A 21980-nucleotide genomic window follows, 5' to 3' on the forward strand; every position below is an offset into this window, starting at 1 on the left:
AAGAATTAATAACCATTTTATTTATTAAAACTATATTAATTATGGTAAAAAAAATGCTATTACGTGTGATATATATAAAAAATAATATTTATTTTTTATGCAACCCATAATTCTCTAATAAACTATTTACATACCGACCTTCCTCCTCCGTGTTATAAGAGTTAATAGAAAGTATATCATCGTCAGCTATGCCATCATTGGCCGCACCATCGTTGGCCGCACCATCGTTGGCCGCACCATCGTTAGGCCTACCATCGTTAGTCACACCATCATCAGCCGCACCTGCTCTATCATCAGCTGCTCTATCACCACCATCGTCTACATCATTACCATCATGAGAATCATCATCCGAATGTGTAAATTTATCCCTATTTTCCAACTTTTGCTAAAAATCAATAAATAAATAAATAAACTGTAATTCAAATAATTCACATTTTGCAAATTGTAAATTAAAAACTTACTAAGTTGTTGATTATCTTCGACTTCATTATACTTTCGCTCATTTGAATGTTTTGATTATTAGGATTTAAGTACGTTTCACATATGCTAATCGCATACGCTATTTGTGTTTTTGAGGGATTTTTATTTTCTTTTCGCAACTTATCAATTATCAGCGACATATATGTCGTAGGTTGCCCATCTTTAACCTTTTTAAATAGGTTGTTGTAACATCTTTTCACCTCCGCCTTACTCTTCCATTCCTGAATCTTTGACGGACTAGCCTGAGTGTTAATAGACGGTAATTTATGCCCAGTCGCTTCGAAAACAGAATACATAACGTCTTTAACTCTAGACGTGAACGTCCCTCGTATGCTTCTATGTTGTTGTACTAACTATTAAAAAAAAATGTTAGTATAAAATTTAATAAAATTCATAATTGCTTTAACTTACAGTCGGGGCAATTTTTTTTTCGAAAAAAATAATCCATTGATTTTTTTTGAACTGGCGCATAAATTCCGGATTTTCGTCTTTTAAATATTTTTCGGTAGCGAGTTTGTACTCGTCTTGCGAAGGATAAACAAAATTTTCAAATAAAATTTTCGACACCTTCTTAACGAGCTCCTAATCAAACGAGGTTAGCATTTCAGGTTTACATTAAATAATATTCATCTTTATTACCTTTACATACTCCGGATCTATTGTATTATTATTATTTTTGTTATTATTGTTGAGCTTTTTTTCTATGCTCGAGAGACGGGTTTCGAGATTTTTTTGTCCGGTGATAAGAACTTCAAGCTTAGAAATTATCTGCGAATTGGTTCTTAATAGTTTTTCTATTGTTTTTTTATTAACTTTAACAATAAAATATAATTTAACTATATATTATATAATTTCTTTTATAAAGAATATGATACATATTATGTCATATATACCATCAACACTATCATCGGATATTCTCACTCGCTTCTCAGCTTCGCTACCCTCAGTACTACGTTTTGAAAATCTTTCATTATCGTCAATTCTTCATTTCTCGCCACGCTTTGTAGCCATTATGATAATAAATTTGAAATGAAAATATGAGAAAAAGGAGGAAATATATGAGAAAAAAGAGGAAATATATGAGAAAAAGGTGAACTAGAAAATTCGAAAAGGATGAGGAAAAAGGGGGAAATACATGAATCAGAAATTCAGAAAAAGGAGGCAAGCTGTCATAAGGTAATTTCCGCCATTCTATACTAAAAAAGAAGAAAAACTTGCGAAATATTGCGAAAAATGGATGAACTAATGCGAAATATTACAAAAAATGAATGTACTAATGCAAAAATTTTGCATCGTGATATTACGAAAAAATATTGTAACACTTTCATAAGAGAACTTTAAAAAAAAACTCTCGTAAAAGCACATAGTACAATCGAAATATTAATCAAATCCAATTTATAAAAAAATAACATGTTACACATGTTGAGGCTTTTATGCATGGAAAAAAAAAGTTGCAGCCAGTGAACTCATTTGGCTGATCAGATTGATAGTGATCTTGAGCGCTTATAACCTGATTATCGCATAAATTTGTGGCTGATCATCCGTCCATTATTGTAAAAGTGATTTGCCGTGTTAAGCCAATAAATTTGCGGCTGATTATCAGATGATTAGCCGATTGAATAAGCCATTCGAATTCTTACAGCCCGTTACAGCAAATTCAAAATATGCGAAACACTCAGCACTTTTGCTGTCAGATTCACTTGGCAGGTTGCCGGCAAATTGAAATAGTAAATAAAATAATAAACAATATTTATATGGTACATCATAGACTTGTTACATTTATTTTTAGATTTGCCAACCCACGAACTCGGCAAGTTCCCGACAGCAAAATTGCTGAGTGTTTCGCATATTTTAAATTTTGCTATAATGCGTAAAATTGCGAATGATTCCGCGATATTAGCCACCAGATTCTTACAGCCAGTTCCATTCATTAATGCGTAAATTTGCGTAGTCGTGTCTATTCAAATAACTCAATCAATTGTAATCCATTCAATTAATTCATTAAATTTTTACAATGAATTTGCAATATAATTTTATTAGCACACATAATCTCATATAAATTAAATAGTGAATTGATACTTTTCATCAAATTTGACGTGTTAATTTAGTAACATGAGTTTCAAATGCCCCCTTTGTATGCGAATATTCAGTCAACGCTTTGCATATACTCAACACGCCCAAAAATGCTTAAAAAATGTAGAAGTAGAAGTAGAAGATGATGATGATAATAATGATAGTGAAAAATATAGCAGTGAAATGGATACAAGAAGTAATCTAAGTAGTGAATATGAAAATGATAAAGTTGAGGTAATTATGTTATTCCAGATTATTCTTTTTAAAGAAAAAGCTCAAATTATACTAACTCATTTTGGTTTATAATTTTAGGTGAATGATGATAATAATGTACAAAATATGTCATTTGACAGTATTGGAAGTGCAATATCAGAGATGAGCCTTGAAGATAGTAACTTTGAAAATATATTAGATTCATCTGAAGAGCCTGAAATTTTTGAAGAACCCAAAAATCTCAATACCAAAACTTGCACAGAATTTCCTAATGATGCTTATAAAGATCTAATGTTATTAGTAACGAAATATAAAATAAACAATAAAGGTGGTAATGAAATAATACGTTTTTTTAATAAACATTCAAATCTTACAGAATCACCATTACCAAAAAATATTGAACAGGGACGAGCATTTATGAATAATATGAAGTTTTCTAATTTAGAATTTAGTAAAGTTCTTATAACAAAACATAAGGATAAAGATTATTTTCTTTATTATCAAAACTTAATACAGTGCATCAAAAATATCTTAACTGTTCCTGACATAACACAAAATTTTGCGCTATCTTACGAAAACTATGAGGTAAATAGTAAATATTAGTTAATTCAATAATTTAAATAATATTTATTTTAATTTATTTATATTATTTTATAGTATAATAGAGAAAGTATTTACAGTGAACAAAACACTGGAAAATGGTGGAAAACTACGCAAGAATCCTTACCTACTGGTTCCAAATTATTATCAATTATTTTATATTCAGATGCAACAACTACAGATACATTAGGAAAAAGTCAATTGCATCCAATATATATTTCATTAGGCAATATCCCAATATGGCGTCGTAATAAACAGGATGCAAAGCAACTTTTGGGATATTTACCAATTTTAGAAGCTGCAAATAAAGATCTGGTTCGTGATACCTTTCATAAATCTTTACGTCATTTACTAGAACCTATTATTTTATTAAAAGATGGTATAGACCTTTTTATAAATAATGAAAATACCTGGTTTTATCCTAGAGTTTCAACTATTATTGCAGATTGGCCAGAAGCCGCAAGTTTTTGTTTAGTTTATAAATCCTCCAATTCAAGCCTTCCATGTCACTCCTGTTTAATTAAAAGGGACAATCTTGCAAATATAAACTTATCGGTTAATGATGTAATACTAAGAAATCATGATGAAATGCGTAAATATTTTGAAAATGATACACAAAAATCTGTTTGCATAGAATCTGTACCTAATTTTTTTTGGGATTTGCCGTAAGTATGCAAAAGTAGAAATAATTATAATAACATATATATATATTAATTATAAATATTTATATTATCAAGGAATATAAATATCTACTTGGCTACTGTTCCTGACAGAATGCATCATTTAGATTTAGGTTTATTTCGTTATCAAATTATCTTCACGTGCGATATCTTAAAATTGCAACATGTTAATGGTAATAAATTAGTTGAAGAAGTAGATCGCCGTCTAGCAGCAATTCCACGTTTTCCCGCCATTAAAATTTTTTCCAATGGACTGCAGTCAATTGCAAGATTAACTGCTAATGAATATCGAAGTTTGATGAAAGTCATGATATTTGTTATTGATAATTTATATGATGAAAATAATAACGAAGTAGATAATTTTGTAAATAATGATGATCTTGTGAAATTGTACGAATATTGGAATGAAATGTATATTTTAAGTAGATATGAAGAATTTAGTGAAAGTGACTTGGAGAAATTTAATGTATGTATTAAAATTTTAGTAAAATCGAAAATTTAAATTAAATAAATTAAATTAACATTTAAATTTTAGGATGCAATACATAGATGGGCGCGGATGTTTGTCGAAGGCTTTTAAATTTGTTTCTCCTTCCAATTTGAAGTTGCCTAAATTGCATTCATGGGTTTATCACATTATTGACTCAATACGATCTTATGGCGCAATAAATGGCTATACCACAGAAACTTACGAAAGTCTCCACAAATATTTCGTTAAAATACCCTACCGAATTAGCAATAAAAAAGATGTCGAACCTCAGCTTTTACGAACTGTAAGTATTTGGAAATTTATTTATTGTATATATTTATTATATAACTTAAGATGGAAATTAAATTAATAGATAAAACGTCAAGCAATATCTATTAGAATGTCTCAACATTCAGTGAATCCGGCAAAAACACCTCGCACTTGTAAATTTTCTGCAAGACTCTTTGATTTCTCTTTACAAGATGCAAATACATTTTTTAATGAAAAAAAGATTCCGTAGACAATAAAATGCAGACCGGTTTTGCTAGATTTATAAGTTGTCTGGATTCATATCTAGATTTACTTGATGGGTTCACAATTATTGGTGAAACCCGAATAAACATATACGGATCGGTAATACTGGAAAATGGTGCCATAATGCGTGCCACAAACAGGTATCATAATAAAGTATGGTTTAGCGACATAGCTATTTCAATGGATTCTGAAGAATCAAATGATTATATATCAGACAAAGGACTTTGTTATGGACAGGTATTTTTCCAATTTATGTAATAATTTATTATAAAGTATTAATAAATATTTATTATTTATAGGCCTTATTGTTAGCAGAAGTATTAACAGACCCACCGCTAAATCTCGCATTAATTCAATGGTACGATTTTAAATCTAAAAGGAACCATATTTATATGGATGTCCTCACTTAAAATTGATAGAATTATATAACTTTGTAGCTATAGAGTCTATACATGGTGTCGTTCACATAGTACCCCGATTTGATAAACAAAATGAATATTTCGTAAATAAATATATTTTTTAGTCACTTGATATAGGAGTTTTAATAAAATTATATCCTTAAAGAATTTATGGTCACGTTTCCCATATCATAAATAAAATGCAGATTTATTTATTTAATTATTAACAACACGGGTGTGACATAAATAAATCGTGACTGAAATTTGTGTTCAATTTGTGTTCAATTTGTGTTGATAATTCTGGTAAAAAATTATTAATTTTGGCCAAATTTCGTTAAATTTGTTAAATTTGTGTTGAGTTTGTGTTGAATTTGTGTTGCGTAATTTTTTATTTATCACAAGGGGATGATATTTAGTAATTGCATGTACGACGTACAAGATTTTTTTTTATGATTTTTTTAAGAAATGTACGCAAAATATTTAATCAGAATATAATTGTTTTATTTTTAAATATGATATATTGATGATTTTTTTTTTAAAAAAAAAATTGATTTTTTTAAAATTCAATAGAATGTGCTAATAATAAATTGGTTTATTTTTAAATATAATATATTGATATTTATATTTAAATAACCAAAACATGTACATGATTTTTAATTATTTTTAATTGAAATCAAACTAAGATTTTTTTTTAAAAAAAATTAAAATAAATTAAGTGATTTATATTTATATTTAGAATCATGATATTTATATTTAGATAATCCATATCCGCATGAGATTTAATTAATATGTTTAATGATGAAAAGTCTAATAAATTAAATTTTAATTGAAACGAGAAATAAAATCAAACCAAAGAGGTATTGTTCAAATTTTATTTAAAGTGACATTTTACGACTTTCTTTCAAATTTTTACTCATCCCAAAATCAAATTACTAATAATGCCTCGCCACACACGTCGTCGTTCCCACTATAACGTCCATTGGAACTGGGCTATGATGGACGAACTTGTTGACATACGCCGAGACAGAAACCGCGCCTACCACAATATTAATGGTAGAAGCCGCCAAGATTTTTGGGGACTCTGTTGCCAATAGGTTCATATGACTAATATCTATAATTTCTTTAAGAAAGAATTTAAATTCAAATTAACCAATCCATTTAATTGAATCAGAATAAATAGAATATTTCGAACGAGGGTTTCCGCGCAACAGTGCAGCCGAAAAGTGGAGGAACCTCGTCAGGGATTACCATGTAAGTAAATAAATAACATTACATTCATATAAATTAAATGTATTTACCGAATATTCAAACTGATTTTGATATTTAGAACTATGTCCTTTATCGTAATGGTAACCCTGGGCGGCGGCTGTGGACGCGTACCGGCACAAGATATTATCGCGAATTTAGAACGAGATTTTGGGAGAGGCCGGGTAATTATACTATAATAAAATTTATAATTAATATTTACGTTCATGTTTTAAATTTGATAAATTTGATCAATTTTAGTCACGCGTGACGATCGTAGGGCAAGGAGAAACTTACCTACGTATCGTAGAAGAAGATAATTATTTTTATTTTTTTATTATTTATTAAGTGAGTAGCTAGGCCCAGTCCGTACCAAATATCGGCTGGAGACTCACGTTTTTTTTTTAGCTATGACTGATACTGACGTCCACGCCGTACAGCCTGGGTACTATTTTATAAAATAGTAGCGAACAAGTATCAAATGTGTATTTTTTTTATTAAGTTATAATAAAAATTAGAATTTACTTTAATTTTTAACATAAAAATTGTAAATAATAAAAAATTCGTAAATAAAAATAAATTTGCTTTCCCAAACTTAAAAAAAAAGGTGTTTATATAAAAGAAAAGGTGTTTATATTATTTTGATTATTCAATAGTATCACATGCCCCTTGTATACGTTCTACTGCATATGCAGTTTACAATCTCGTAAATTTTCGAAATATTTCAACCGTAATATTACGCAGGTTTACAGTTTCGTAAATTTTCGAAATATTTCAACCGTAATATTACGCAGGTTTACAGTTTCGTAAATTTGCAGAATATTTTGACCGTAATATTACGCAGGTTTACAGTTTCATAAATTTTCGAAATATTTTAACCGTAATATTACGCAGGTTTACAGTTTCGTAAATTTTCGAAATATTTCAACCATAATATTACGCAGGTTTACAGTTTCGTAAATTTTCGAAATATTTTAACCGTAATATTACGCAGGTTTACAGTTTCGTAAATTTTCGAAATATTTTAACCGTAATATTACGCAGGTTTACAGTTTTGTAAATTTTCGAAATATTTTAACCGTAATATTACGCAGGTTTACAGTTTCGTAAATTTTCGAAATATTTCAACCGTAATATTACGCAGGTTTACAGTTTCGTAAATTTTCGAAATATTTCAACCGTAATATTACGCAGGTTTACAGTTTCGTAAATTTGCAGAATATTTTGACCGTAATATTGCGTAAATCTTACGATATTGAAAACTCACGTAATATTTTAACCGTAATATCACATAAATCTTACGAAATTGTAAACTTACGTAATATTTTGAAATTTTTCGAAATATTATGCCATAAACTTTCGTAAACTTACAAAATCGTAAACTTACGCAATTTTTCGCGCTATAAAATTTCCTGATGTATCTACTGCTAGGAAATATAGAATCCGCTCCAATAGTTCCGGTAAATTTATAACACCTAAATGCGTCATAAATAATATATGCTGTATCTTTAATCGAAAAAATAAAATTACGCATATTGATGATCACTGCTTCGGATAATCGTTATTCTGCATTAGGTTCATATTTTACTTCTTTGAATGGGATCACAAAATTATCGTCTAATAATAGTTTTGAATTGCGTATATCTAAAGTTGCACCACTTTCTCGGAACCAAGGACCTTCCAAGATTAAATCAGGAAAATGATCTGGCCAATCTGGTCCAACAACTATGAATTCAGTGGATATGCTTTTATGCTTCTCGCTATCATTAAAGCTGATATGCAGATCAACCTTTCCTAATGTGGAATAGGATGCATCTGGAGTTTTAATGCTATTATTTTCATCATGATATGCATTTCCTAATTCACCAATATGTTTTTGGCTAATGCAATTTACATCAGTGGACGTATCAATTGATGCCTCAACAGGGATATTTCCTTTGACTATACAATTCACAATCATCATTTTTTATTATGGTATATAATATTCAAATATAAAAAATAAACCTCTATCACTGCGAACTGGCATTTATCAGGATAATATATTTGGAGGAAATGGCCTCGTATGATCAGCCAGAACATTATTATCACCATTACAGTATATCAATAAGATTAATCCATTTTTTTTTTTATCTTTGTCTGATTTCCTGACCCTTTCGAACAATTGCTAGAAGGTGGGTCATTCATGATACCATAATGTTGGACTGATTCATCTCGTCCTACTACTTGTCTGCAAGCTAATTTTCGCAAACGCTGGTGACGAGAATCATTCTTACCTCTATGGATCCTGGAAGCATGGTCTGCACCTATCTTCCTCAATTTATTCGAAGTAATTCCATGTTTAGCTAGAATAAGATTAATTGGATCAACATTAACTATACCACTTTTGTTTTTCCGTAAGAAGGTGAATTTTTCTGGTATTGCTTTCTGAATCCAGGCAAGAAACTCCTTTGCTCGTATTGGATCCTTTTCCATTGAGAGGAAAGGCCGAGGTTCTCCTACTCCTGTTTCTTCTTTAGTTTTAGAGTAGCCAGTACAATTCCAGGAATATTTAGGGTCATACCAAATTTCATCTGATGCTTCATATTTATCAATACGAAGAGTTGCCACATCTGCCGGTCGCATGCTTAACATTATCATTACATCAACCAGATCTTCCTTAGAAGGTGATAAGGAGAAATCACATTTCTCAAGTCTCTCCTGAACCGGTTCTAAGAGGAAGTGTTCAGGCCAGTCGACACCTTCATCTTCATCAAGTACAAGCCGTCGTGCCTGAATTTTATTCGCTTCTGTAGTAATATGAGGAATTTTTGTCGCTTCTTTTTTGAGATGATTAGCTCCACGATCCTGTAACTTTTTTCGCAATAAAGTAAGCCGGGATCTTCCTGCGACTGGATTAGGTGCGGAACTACCCAAATCATATGAAATTTGTTTTATTTTCTCAGACTGATAATCATTTTCCACAATTTCTTGGGCAATTTTATCAACAGTATCCCTGCCTTCTTCACGCTTTCCAGTAGGCCGAATAGGAATGAGAACTTCTACTTGTTCCTTAGTAAGCCCTAATGCCCGAAAGCGCGTTTTGGCATTGGATCTTACCTTGCAATCATCCTTTAAACTTTTGCTAATTTCCTCTGTGTATTGAGCTAGTTCGGATGATGGAGTTTCGAAGGTCCATTTATGGCGTTTCATGAAATCTGTAGCTACTTTTGCCATATTGTTTTTATGACAGTATAGTCAAGAATATTAAAACGTACTAATTTTATATTATGTACAAAAAAGTTCAATTCGAAAAATTTCCTCAGAACCATGCTTCTTCAGAAAGGGGAAATATCTGAGACGGGTATTGATAAGGTTGCTTGTCTAAACCTCTTCAAAATCCTACGATTAGTTTTGTCAAAATTTTACTATAGATTTATTATAGTTTCGGCAGAGTTTCGGCAGTTTCGGCATTTATAATAAGTTTCGGTAGTTTCGCCTTTCTCCAAAGTTTTGCCAGTTTTTTAATATAACTTTAATATAGTTTCGGCAGAATTTCGCTTTTCGGTGAAACGCCATCTTGCCTAAACCCCTAGGTTTCAGCAAGCAACCTTAGGTATTGAGAAGATTAAAGGAGCGAAAAAAAAATGATATAGCTTATGCTCTAGACCGGCATAACACATTTTTGAATATCTATAATAAAAAATGAAGATAAGTTTAACGTATATTAATCTTAAAAACTTTCCAGAAAGAAGTACTATGCCCTTTGGTCCCTTTGGTGAATACATATCTGATTCAGAGGACGAGAATTACCCAACTTGGCCTTGCCTAAATAAGAAAGATGATGGGTCTATCTGCGGGAAAAGATACTTTCGCGAGGGCGGGTGTGTCAGACACTATAAGTCTCCACCAAATAAAATGTGCGCATCCTGTAATGGGCCAATCCATTCTCGGACTGGCTTCCGTATGATGTATAAGAAAAACTGGTTAGAGAGTCGCAAAAAGAGTGAGTAGGTTTTGTAACTTTGGCCGAAGACGCAGTTACTAAGCTGACCCGCTAAAGCAAAGAAATTTTGAATATCTATAATAAATGTGAAGATGAAGTTTTAAGATTATTAATATCAAAATTACCTCGTATGGGACATTTTATCTGCCAATACATCAAGAGAGATGGTTCGATCTGTGGGAAAGAATGCATGAGTGAATTAGGATGCGCCAGACTAGAGCTCCGCACGGGTCGGGTCAGGTCGGGTAACCTGCTCTTAGGGTTGGTAAAATAACCGTTAGTTATGAATTTGGTTAATTAACCGGTTAATTAACGGTTAGTTAACGGTTAATTAACCCATAAATAACCTGTATATATAATTTTAAGGAAGTTAAAATAAATTTATAATTTATTAAATATTATAAAATTTTAATATATTTTATTTATTCTTCATCATCTAAATTAATAACATTTGCTTCAAATCCAAATATACTATCATTATCAGAACTATTATTATTATCATCTTCTTTATTTTCATTATCAGAACTATTATTACTATCTTCTTCATTTTCATTAAAATTACTACCCATTTAGCTGTATGAGATTCTTCACCAGAATAAATAGCATCAAAGAATAATGGTTTTGGAGTACAAATAACAAAATTTTGAACTGATTCTCGATTAATATTAGACCAACCATCTGAAACCATTGTAAGAGATTTAGCTTGTAAAATTTGTTCATTACATTCAGCTTTAACTTCATCAAAAACATCATCAAGTAATTCATCAGCAAGTTTTCTTCGATTAGGTAATTTGAATGCTGGACGTAATTGTTGAAAAAACTGAATAACATAATTATTTTCAAGAAAAGAAAAAGGAACTCCAGCAGCAAATAATGCTTGAGCTAGTAAAATTTCAAGAGTATCTTGTTCTTCTTCACTCATACGATCAACAAAATTCTCAATTGTTGTATTTTTTAAATGCTTTTTTGATGTTTTTACTGTAGGAATAAAAGTAGAAGTAGTAGCATCAGAAGTTTCTAATAGTTCAGGAATTTGTTGTTTCTTTGTTTTTGCACTTTCTGGAGCTCTAGGACAACTATCATTAAGATGAACTTGCATTCTTTTAGCTGTACCTTGTTCAAAAACTTTAGAACAATAATTACAACGTACAGAAGGATGTGTTTTTTTCTTAGACCTACTACTTTCTTCATTACTTTCTGCTTCAGTAATTATTGTCCAATGTTTTCAAACAGTTCCCTTTTTTTTTACCATGATAATGAACAATAAATTTGCAAAAAAAAAGTGTTTTTTTAAAAAAAATTTATCTTAAAAAAAAGATCATGCAATATGTAGATCATAGATTTAATCAATATTTATATTAATTAATATTTAATTGTGTAACAAAATAATGGATTATCATTTAATCACATGATTTAAATTCTGCATTTTGATTGGCTAATTATAAATAACGGTTAATTAACCATTTTAAATCAATCATAACTAACAAAATTAACGGTTAATTAACCCCCATCCCTACGGCTGCTCTGACCCGACCTGACCCGTCTGACCTGAAAGTATTCAGGTCATTTTTCTATAAAATAATATGAAAAAATGCCATTTTGGCGATTTTTTTCATAAAAGAAGTGGAAAAAATGCCATTTCAGCATTTTTCCATTAAATAATATAAAAAAATGCCGCTTTGGCGATTTTTTTCATAAAAGAAGTGAAAAAAAATGCCGTTTTGGCATTTTTACATAAAATAATATGAAAAAACGCCGTTTTGGCGATTTTTTTCATAAAAGAAGTGGAAAAAAAATGCCAAAACGGCATTTTTCCATAAGATAAATGAAAAAATGCCGCTTTGGCGATATTTTCATAAAAGAAGTGAAAAAAATGCCGCTTTGGCGATTTTTTTCATAAAAGTGGGGAAAAATGCCGTTTCGGCATTTTTCCATTAAATAATATGAAAAAACGCCATTTTGGCGATTTTTTTCATAAAAGAAGTGGAAAAAAATGCCGTTTCGGCATTTTTCCATTAAATAATATGAAAAAACGCCGTTTTGGCGATTTTTTTCATAAAAGAAGTGGAAAAAAATGCCGTTTTGGCATTTTTCCATAAAATAATATGAAAAAAGCCGCTTTGGCGATTTTTTTCATAAAAGAAGTGGAAAAAATGCCAAAACGGCATTTTTCCATAAAATAATATGAAAAAATGCCATTTTGGCAATTTTTTTTCATAAATGAAGTGAAAAAAAATGCTGAAACGGCATTTTTCCATAAAATAATATGAAAAAACGCCATTTTGGCGATTTTTTTCATAAAAGAAGTAAAAAAAATGCCAAAACGGCATTTTTCCATAAAATAAAATGAAAAACGCCATTTCAGCGTATTTGTTTATAAAAAACAATACCGAAACGGCGTTTTTTTCATAAGGTAACATGAAAAAATGCCATTTCAGAGTATAAACATTTTTTTTGAGCTAAAGTATTCAGGTTAACAGGTCAATCGGGTCGGGTCAAACCTGTAACCTGACCTGATACCGGGTCACGAATTTGACAACCTGACCTGAATATTTCGGGTCAACCCGACGGGTCACCTGAATTGACCTTTACCCGTGCGGAGCTCTACGCCAGACATTATAATGCCCTTCCTAGAACAAAATGTCCTGTCTGTAAAAAGGGAACCTATTCCAAGACCGGAATCTGTAGTACACATGGTGGAATTTATGACCATGCCTGGCGCGAAAGTAAAAAAACTGAAACAGAATCGATGGTTACTTTAGTGACCCCATCTGATGTGATCAAGATACTTAGCTAAATAATAATCTGGCCCAAGTATTACTTTTCCTATCCTATAGAGTCAAAGAGTTCCTGAATATTATTATCTGTTTTCAGCCTGTATGATGGAAGCTCTGGTGCACCTTTATTTCCAAAACCAGTACTATTATATGGCCGGCGATTAATTCGGTATGAGTATTGCCTAACTTGTTGTCCTTTAGGCCCTATTCTTTTTTTATCACTTTCAATGTTATACCCACACCAATTGCCAGTAATTGCATTAATTGTTTTTATAGCCGAATGAAGATCTGGTGTTTTCTTTGCACGAGACTTAAAACCAAAGAGTAATAAAGATTGGTTTCGAATTTCTATAAACTTTTCACAAGATCGCATAAATGATTCTGATGCAGTATCGCTAGAAAGAGTACGCTTGTCATCAATGCCAGTAAAGCCTAATATTTGAAAAAGTTCTTATATAACTTCCCAATGCTTTGCTGAATAAGATTTACGCAAGTCTTCTGCCACTGATTTTTCCAGATTCTCTTTGGCTTTATAGCAGGCAATTTTCCATTGTATATTTTCCTCAGCTTTCAATCCCTTCATTGCATTCTCTTCATCATGACCTTGCCTTCGAAAATAAGACAACCGTAAGAAATGCTTCCGAGCTTCAGGCGAACTAAAATTTTCAACGAATTTTCTATTGCAAATATTATTCCAATCCTTGATACTCATGTCTTTACAATAAAGATTCCGCATATAAAAACGTTTAAGTGTCATAGTATCTGCAATAGAGCGCTCTTGGTCGAATTTAAGGACTTCAGCTTCTTCAAGGCTAAGATTCTGGGAAGTAGCAACTGCATTAAAATCCGTTTCTTTAATAACTAATGCTTCAACTCTAACCTCATTACGGATTCTTTTACGATTTCCTATAACTCCTCGGCTTTCATCCATTTTTATTAGTTGGAGAGAAGCGCCAGTACTGGCTATAAGACTACAAAGCTTCTCAATAAAGTATCTCGCAGAAAGGCGTTTCTGATGCTCAACTTCAATAAAAGTTATTACGGCAGGAGACTCGTCAACTTTATAAGAAATGCCATTATTATTCCATTCACGATGTCCCTTTATTGCTGTGGGCAAATTATTAGGCCGAGCACTTTCAAGTTCTGCTTGAATATTTTCATGACCTGGTGGGCGAAAAAGTTCGTTAGAATTTTTCTGATAGAATAAAGAAACAATACGACGGGGGGAATCACGAATTCGGTAAAGCATTTGCGCAAGAGCTTCAACATGAACTGGTGTGGCAATATTTGTAATGGCTATAACTATATCAAAGTGGCCTATAATCTCAAAAGATATACCCGCTTCCACTGTATTTGTATAAGCCACACAGTCAAGCTTACTCCAAGCGACATTAATATCGGAAAAGTCTTTTTGTCTCTGTTTTCCATCCATATCTCCATAGTATGCACGGGCTCTAACAGGTGAATTATCAGGCTTAGATTACTTAGATGCTTTTTCTACTAACGTTCTAGCTATCACCGCTCCGGTAGATACAAATGCCACACGTTTACCCTGCCTCAAAAGGTCATATCCTATTCGCATGGCTTCTGCTCCACTATTCGGATCATAAATAAATTCAACCGTCTCACCTATACGAGGCTGATACTTATTATCGACTACACGAATATTTTCACTACGATAAATCTGGAGGAAGGTTAGTGTTGAGATATTTGCGAAGGCATCCATGGCCAAAACATGTCTCGCAGTTCTTAAGACATCACACATTGCGTTTTCAGATTCCTGTGCATTTGTACCGCTAGACATTTGGCGCATAATTGCATTAGCTTCATCGAGAATAGCTACAAACAGACGGGCTGTGAATTCAACACGAAAGAGGCTCTCAACCTGTACTATGATAATATCCCACTCATTTATAGATAAGTCTCCTTGCATATTTTGGTAGTTGCAAATTCGGAAGCCAGATGCTTTTAACTCATTAAGTTTGGATTTTGATTCATTGCTAAGAAACTTTTGGTAAGAGATCCAGATATAGCATGGTAAAGAAGAAATATCATGTACCTTATCTTTCAATGCCATAATAATCTCTCTTAATGCAATGGTTTTCCATGTCCCTGGGGAGAACGAATAAGTGTTGTTGTTTTCTCAATATCCAAGAAATTGGGATATACTTCTGGAGCATCCTTTAATTTTTCTACATTAATCATCATTTCTGATAATCCTACAAGAGGACGTGGATTTGATATAGCATCACCTATTCTTTCGACTATTCCTCTCTTAGGTTTTGCAGAAACTTCGGTCACTTTTCCAAACGCTAATCCCTTATGATCTGGTTTATAATTTTTCTGCCGATAACATTTGAGTACAAAACAGCCGTTACTTCGAAGAAAGCCATATAACTGATCTTTTTCGTGTTTGATATTGCAAATGGGACATTCTTCCAATGACCGAGCTTGAAAGTTAATAAATCCCTTTCTAATGTCGCCAACCTTAAGCCATCCATATTTTGTGGTAACCAAGCCAGCTCCCACGCTTAAGGTAGTTTTATCTTCGATGGGTTGGAATTCCTCTTTTTCTGGCTTCTCAGAGGAAAAGGTTTGGGGCCAGATTTCAGAATAATTGGATTTAGGCTAAACTAAATAATTTTCTAGCTCGCAATATCCTTCCTTGACAGAAGAAATCGCAGGTCTTTTAATTCTATCTTCCTTTGCCGATCCAAGGAGCCGGAGACTAAAGCGAGATTTATAAAGGTCAAAATCGATAAACTTTGAGTATGGTTTTCCAACCTTATCAGCGACTTTTTTTACAAAACCCTCTAGATCTCTATAGTCAATAAAACGGGTATAAGGATACACGATATACCAACTGCATTTATTAGCATTAGACGAACTGGCTAAGGCAAAAGCGTCTAATATTATGAAATGATTTAAATTAGAGTTTATAATATCGGTGCAGGCAATTAAGATTCTGGATAATAAATCTTCGCGAGAAATTTTATATCCATCTAAGGAAGGGAGTTCGGGATTCATGGGATCAGAATACTGCCTTGCGTCAATATCCAGAACAAGGCGAAGAGGCAGATTCCCATCAATACATTCGTGAGTATCGGGAAACCCATAAACTTCAGATGGATGATCAACTACCGTAAAACCCTTTTCTGCTACCCGAATAATATATTTTGAATAAATCTCTTCAGGATGATAGGCTCCTAGAAGAGAGATATCATTTTTATTATTAGACAAATATTGAAAGTATACATGATCATTATAGCCAGGCTCAAAATCAAAGTCCGCTAACCCTGAAAAGAGCCTGATTGCTTCGTTTATTGTTTTAGGGCTCGGCCCAGCATTTTTTTGCGCAAGAAGCATGGTGTATATGCAAGAAAGCAGTATAAAATAACAGAAAAACTAGGAAAGTTCAAAATAAAAATTTTATATAATTTTGAGCGAATATGCTTGCTGGCAAAACACTGGGTTAGTGGTAGTACCCAAAAGTAATCAATATAATAATGCCTAAAAATAATCGATGTAGTAGTACCCCAAAGTATCCCAGAATAGTAACTATACGAGAAAGAGTTCTAGGAAAGCTCGGGCGAAAACTAGGATATAAATTTGGTAGTACACCAAAGTAGAATAATATATAGGAAAGAAAATAAGAAATTATGCTTTGGTGTACTACCGCCGATAGGCAGGAAAGAGATTGGGAAGGCAGAAAGTCTCAGGAGAATACACGAAAAAAGGTATGAAAGCAATATAGCCTGAACTAATTCGGCACTTTGTGCCTCATCCTCAGCAATCAAAAGGGTCACGAAAGGCAGGATTGCAAGAATGGCACAACATCGGCACTTCATGCCTCACCGGCAATCAAAAAGTGAGTGAATGGATTGCAACACATCTTTAGCAAATAGATGATGGATTGCAAATTCGGCACTTCGTGCCTCATCTGGCAATTAAGAGATTGGCAATCAAGAAGGAAAATATATGGGCGGATTAATATAATGCAAATTACACCTCTGATCCTCTAACCAACTGACCACCAAACCAGGCCCTCGAAAGTTACTCAAAAGTTACTTGAAAGTGATGGGAAAGTGCCTGGAACTGGCGAGGAACTGAACACGTGATCATGACGCAGTAAGGCGCAGTAAATTTTGTTAATTTTGGCCAGCACTATTCCATAATTTCGGCCAGATCTTTTGACATAAATAACTCGGCATTCAAGCTGGCATCCAAGCTGGCCTGAAACTGGCGAACTAATAGAATCACTCTAGTTCCTTGCCAGTTCCTCACTAGTTCCATGACAGCTCCAGGATACTACCAGGTCGCTACCATGGCGCCAAGCTGGATCCTCCAAATCACATGCTCTAAAGATCGGCCAGAATTAAGAAATAGTGTTGGCCGAAATTAATCACGAATTTACTGTGCCACCCGTCACCTTTTTTCGGCATCCTAAAGACAACCAAATAGGCGCACATCACACCCATATTTACTGACCAATAAGTCACAAACAGGAAAAGCGGACCCCAACTTTAGGACAAATTAGTCAATGATTTATTATGTCTTAGGACGTATTAATTGATAGACTATTATGTCTTAGTACATATTAATTGATAGATTATAATGTCCTAGTACATATTAATCAATAGACTATAATGACCTAGGACATTTTAGTCTGATGCAAGCGGTTTGTCCTAGTACAATTTAATATATTAATATATTAAATTGTACTAGGACAAACCGCTAATGCCACACCAATGTTATGGTCATTTATCATATGACATTTGGCCTAGAGGTAGGCTCTGGGTCAAAAACCACCAGGCAGATGGCTATTTTCGGGCGGCTGAGTGTGCACGCACTACTAACGTTTCCCCCTGTGAATGAAAAATAAAAATAAGAACTTTTGACCAGTCTCCTCTTTTAATAAATCCTGTATTTCCAGTGCATGTTTCGCAATTCCTACAATTTAAATCTGATTTATATATCAATCACCATCTCTAAAATATACACTTTTATAAAAATTTACATTTGACCATATGATCTCAAACTTTATACTTTATTGTAATATTCTTTTTGCGTATAACATTTTCTCAAAATACCCCTTTTTAATCTAAAAAGTAAAAATACAAAATATTATACTTATTTTGCATATTACTTCTACTAAATTCTTAATGGAGCGCGTGATTTCGGAATTTTACTACGGCCTCATTTTTGATTTGGATATGATGAGTCTAGCATTGTGGGCATTTAAAGTCTAGAAATAACGGCAAAAAATGGAACATGTGGAAAACGATAGACCTATCCTAATTTATTTTACTTTTCTTTATTCAGATTCCCAAGCGAAGTTGGTGTTCCTCCCAATTTAAAGAAAAACAGGAAGTCAGAAAGAACAAAAAAGCAAGAGAAGAATGTAATATGTATGTATTTCTAAATTGATATGTCAAAGGGCACAAAAGTTATACAATTTGTTACACTGTAATCGTAATCTCTGTATTCATTCGGTTTCAAGAAATAAATATGATCTTGTGCATTGCCTTATCATATAATTCATATTGCTGCAAGAGCTATATTTTGAATATTAAATATGTAATCGGCATATTATAGTTCATATAACATAATTTTAGGGAAGTAGTGTCTCGATCCGTATCCGGATTCAGAATTTTCCGTGAATTTTTTTTTTTTTAAAAAAAATTTTGACCTAATTTCAAATCATATACATTTGATTGAACCACTTTTTTATTTTTTTGAAACTTTGAATCAACCGGATGAACGTGGATAATTTTTTTTTTAGATATATTCTGGATGATTGCGGTTTTTATAAATATCCGGTTCGTTCGGATAATAAATACTGTATAGAAAAAAAATTTTTTAAAATCCGGATAATCGATTATGCGCATAATATTTGTGGCACAGCAATTTTTGATGAACACGGGTTTATCACTTTATTTATAATAACGTATTTATTGCCAAAAAAAAAAAAAAAGGTTTACATATTTAAACTTTTCAAAAAATTTGATACTTGTTAGCAAAAAATTCATAAATTAAAATTTTGTATTTTAACCCGTTATTCACATAATTTAGTTAAATAAATATCACAAATTCAATTAAATTGATGCTACGAATTTTTTTTATTTACAAAAAAAAAAATATTAATCCGGATTTATATTTGAGTCGAATAATCCGGATATTTTTTTTAATTTATCCGGATGACGGTTTTTATCCGGATCGAAACATTTCTACGCGCCTTCGCAGAAATTCGTATTTTCGGATTCACGTGCATGAGTACGATATTCCTGCGGTAAAAATACTAGAAGTTTCATGTAGGCTGTAGATCAGTTATAAATAGCAACACCTCTCATCCGTTCATCCGTTGATACAAAATGAATAACCCTCGGTTTAAGTCGGCTATGAGGTGATGATCTTCACGGTTCATATGATCACATTTTAAAATCATATGTTTCAAATGTTTCAAATGTTATTATTTTTTTTTAGTTTTTCAATAAAACCAAATAATGATATATTAAAAAATAACGGTTAATTAACCATTCTAACCAAATTAACTGAACGTCAATTAACTTATTTCTATCCCTTATATAAGACTAATTAAAGATCAACAAACCACCTGACCACATGATTCTAACTAACATCCTAAAAAAAATTATCCTATTAAAGTCAATTATTTCGGAACTACCAAAAATTACAATAATCAACTGACAGATACTCAAATTTTTTTTTTATTATTAATCAAATTTTATTTAAAAATAACTCGAAAAAATTTTACATCCCTTTATGAATTATTTAAATCATTCTTTATACTATTTTGCAAAAAAAAAACTAAAGATGGCAAGAGAAAAAGGACCAGTTTGGGAACATTTTAATTGTGAAAGTAGAAATAACAATTCACATCCTCATGTACAATGTAAATATTGTTCCAAGAATTATCAACGAGGTATTCCTGAAAGAATGCAAGCTCATCTTGATAAAAAATGTCCAAAAGCACCTAATAACGCAAAATCACAAGCTTTACAACAAAATATTAAATCAACATCCAGTGATCATATTAATGAAGAAGAACAAAAATATCTTGAAATTTTATTAGCAAAAGCATTATCATCAGCTGAAGTTCCTTCTTCTTTCGTTGAAAATCCACTTGTTATTCAATTTTTTCAACGTCTTCGACCATCATTCAAGTTACCAAGTAAAGAAATAATAACCGTACAAACAGATGATAATGGTTATCATTCAGGATCTTCAAGTGAAAAAAGTGTTGAATTATATAAAAAAGCAGCTGAAAAAGGTCATATCGCTTCAAAATATGAACTTGGATGTTGTTATCAACATGGAAAAGGAACCGAAAAAAATGAAATTAAAGCATTTGAATTATATAAAGAAGCTGCCGAAAAAGGTTACACCAAATCGATAAACAAGCTTGGATGGTGTTATTATTATGGAATAGGTACTGAAAAAAATGAAGTTAAGGCATTTGAACATTTTAAAGAAGCATCTGATAAAAACAATACTGATGCAATAGATAACCTTGGATATTGTTATGAACATGGAATAGGAACTGAAAAAGACGAAAAAAAAGCATTTGAATTATATGATAAAGGTTGGATGTTAATCGATAATTAATGATCATGTATCACAACATAGCGTAATATTAGAAGACTAAACTAGAAAAAGAAATAGAGTAAAATTAGAATAAGTAGAAATAAGTTAATATAGTACTAGATTAGCTCTCAAAAATAAATAAACAATTGATTGTTATTTTTAAATCACACAAACGGTTTACCTTTTAATTACTAAAAATTTGAAATTTGTTTTTTTTATGGTTAGCATGAGATAATGTATCGGCTTTTCAATACATTAAATTTCCTTTTTTTTACTAGTAAATCTCAGCTTGTATTACTATTTCATCTAAACATAATAAGAAAGGAGGGGAAAAACGGAATTATGCAGGAAAATTCCCATGAGCCGTAAATTATTCGATATGCTAAATCAATTTACCGGTTTTGAGATATGAAGTAAAAGTAATAGAATTATATATATATACTGTACATATTTAAAAATGGTTCATCATATTGCAAATCAAAGTATTTGAATAGTATAGCTAAAAAAGTTCATATTGAATCAAATACGTCGGTTATAACGTTTACCGTTATGCAAATCATGTACATTTGGAATTGGAATTTTAAGTGGAAGCAGCTGAAAAAAATAAATTATATGGAATGGGAGCATAAAAAGCATTTGAAGAGAATTGAAATAAATACAGATAACAAATTTACGATGATTGAAATATAATTAATATTAATAAGATTCTTCTTTACAGCTTTTTATATGTGAAAAAATCTCTCAATTTATTTTAATTCATAAAATTTTTTGGCATTGAAAAACTAAAATCTTAACCATATTAAATTCTTTATACGATTCGACATTTTCCGGTAGTTAACAAGTGATTAATCATCCAATTAATCATCCAATTAATCATCATCCCATCGGTTAAAATAATCGGAATCAAATTTTCCGATTTACGGCTTT

General features: G+C 31.8%; 7 protein-coding genes across 7 annotated transcripts; 1 reads left to right on the forward strand and 6 right to left on the reverse strand.

Annotated features, from left to right (window-relative positions):
• Positions 1-88: 88 nt before the first annotated feature.
• On the reverse strand, positions 89-951 carry OCT59_001157 (uncharacterized protein; the record flags this gene model as incomplete). Its single annotated transcript, XM_066139348.1, has 3 exons — positions 89-385; positions 462-833; positions 892-951. The coding sequence occupies 3 exons, from the start codon at positions 949-951 to the stop codon at positions 89-91; spliced, it is 729 nt and encodes a 242-aa protein (XP_065988760.1).
• A 7302-nt stretch (positions 952-8253) lies between these two features.
• On the reverse strand, positions 8254-8655 carry OCT59_001158 (uncharacterized protein; the record flags this gene model as incomplete). The annotated part of the gene is made up of 1 exon (XM_066139350.1): positions 8254-8655. The coding sequence occupies one exon, from the start codon at positions 8653-8655 to the stop codon at positions 8254-8256; it is 402 nt and encodes a 133-aa protein (XP_065988761.1).
• A 146-nt stretch (positions 8656-8801) lies between these two features.
• On the reverse strand, positions 8802-9905 carry OCT59_001159 (uncharacterized protein; the record flags this gene model as incomplete). The annotated part of the gene is made up of 1 exon (XM_025332104.2): positions 8802-9905. The coding sequence occupies one exon, from the start codon at positions 9903-9905 to the stop codon at positions 8802-8804; it is 1104 nt and encodes a 367-aa protein (XP_025177100.2).
• Positions 9906-11096: 1191 nt separating this feature from the next.
• OCT59_001160 (uncharacterized protein) lies at positions 11097-11773 on the reverse strand (the record flags this gene model as incomplete). Its single annotated transcript, XM_066139351.1, has 2 exons — positions 11097-11215; positions 11350-11773. 2 exons carry the CDS (start codon positions 11771-11773, stop codon positions 11097-11099), a joined length of 543 nt encoding a protein of 180 aa, XP_065988762.1.
• Positions 11774-13500: 1727 nt separating this feature from the next.
• On the reverse strand, positions 13501-15384 carry OCT59_001161 (uncharacterized protein; the record flags this gene model as incomplete). Its single annotated transcript, XM_025326246.1, has 3 exons — positions 13501-13883; positions 13941-14905; positions 14957-15384. 3 exons carry the CDS (start codon positions 15382-15384, stop codon positions 13501-13503), a joined length of 1776 nt encoding a protein of 591 aa, XP_025177099.1.
• Positions 15385-15539: 155 nt separating this feature from the next.
• Positions 15540-16817, reverse strand: OCT59_001162 (uncharacterized protein; the record flags this gene model as incomplete). Its single annotated transcript, XM_025329175.1, has 2 exons — positions 15540-16079; positions 16236-16817. 2 exons carry the CDS (start codon positions 16815-16817, stop codon positions 15540-15542), a joined length of 1122 nt encoding a protein of 373 aa, XP_025177098.1.
• A 3465-nt stretch (positions 16818-20282) lies between these two features.
• OCT59_001163 (uncharacterized protein) lies at positions 20283-21074 on the forward strand (the record flags this gene model as incomplete). Its single annotated transcript, XM_025309333.2, has 1 exon — positions 20283-21074. The coding sequence occupies one exon, from the start codon at positions 20283-20285 to the stop codon at positions 21072-21074; it is 792 nt and encodes a 263-aa protein (XP_025177097.2).
• Positions 21075-21980: the final 906 nt, after the last annotated feature.

The sequence above is a fragment of the Rhizophagus irregularis genome, chromosome 1 (genome assembly GCF_026210795.1).
Source record: "Rhizophagus irregularis chromosome 1, complete sequence".
NCBI lineage: Eukaryota > Fungi > Glomeromycota > Glomeromycetes > Glomerales > Glomeraceae > Rhizophagus > Rhizophagus irregularis.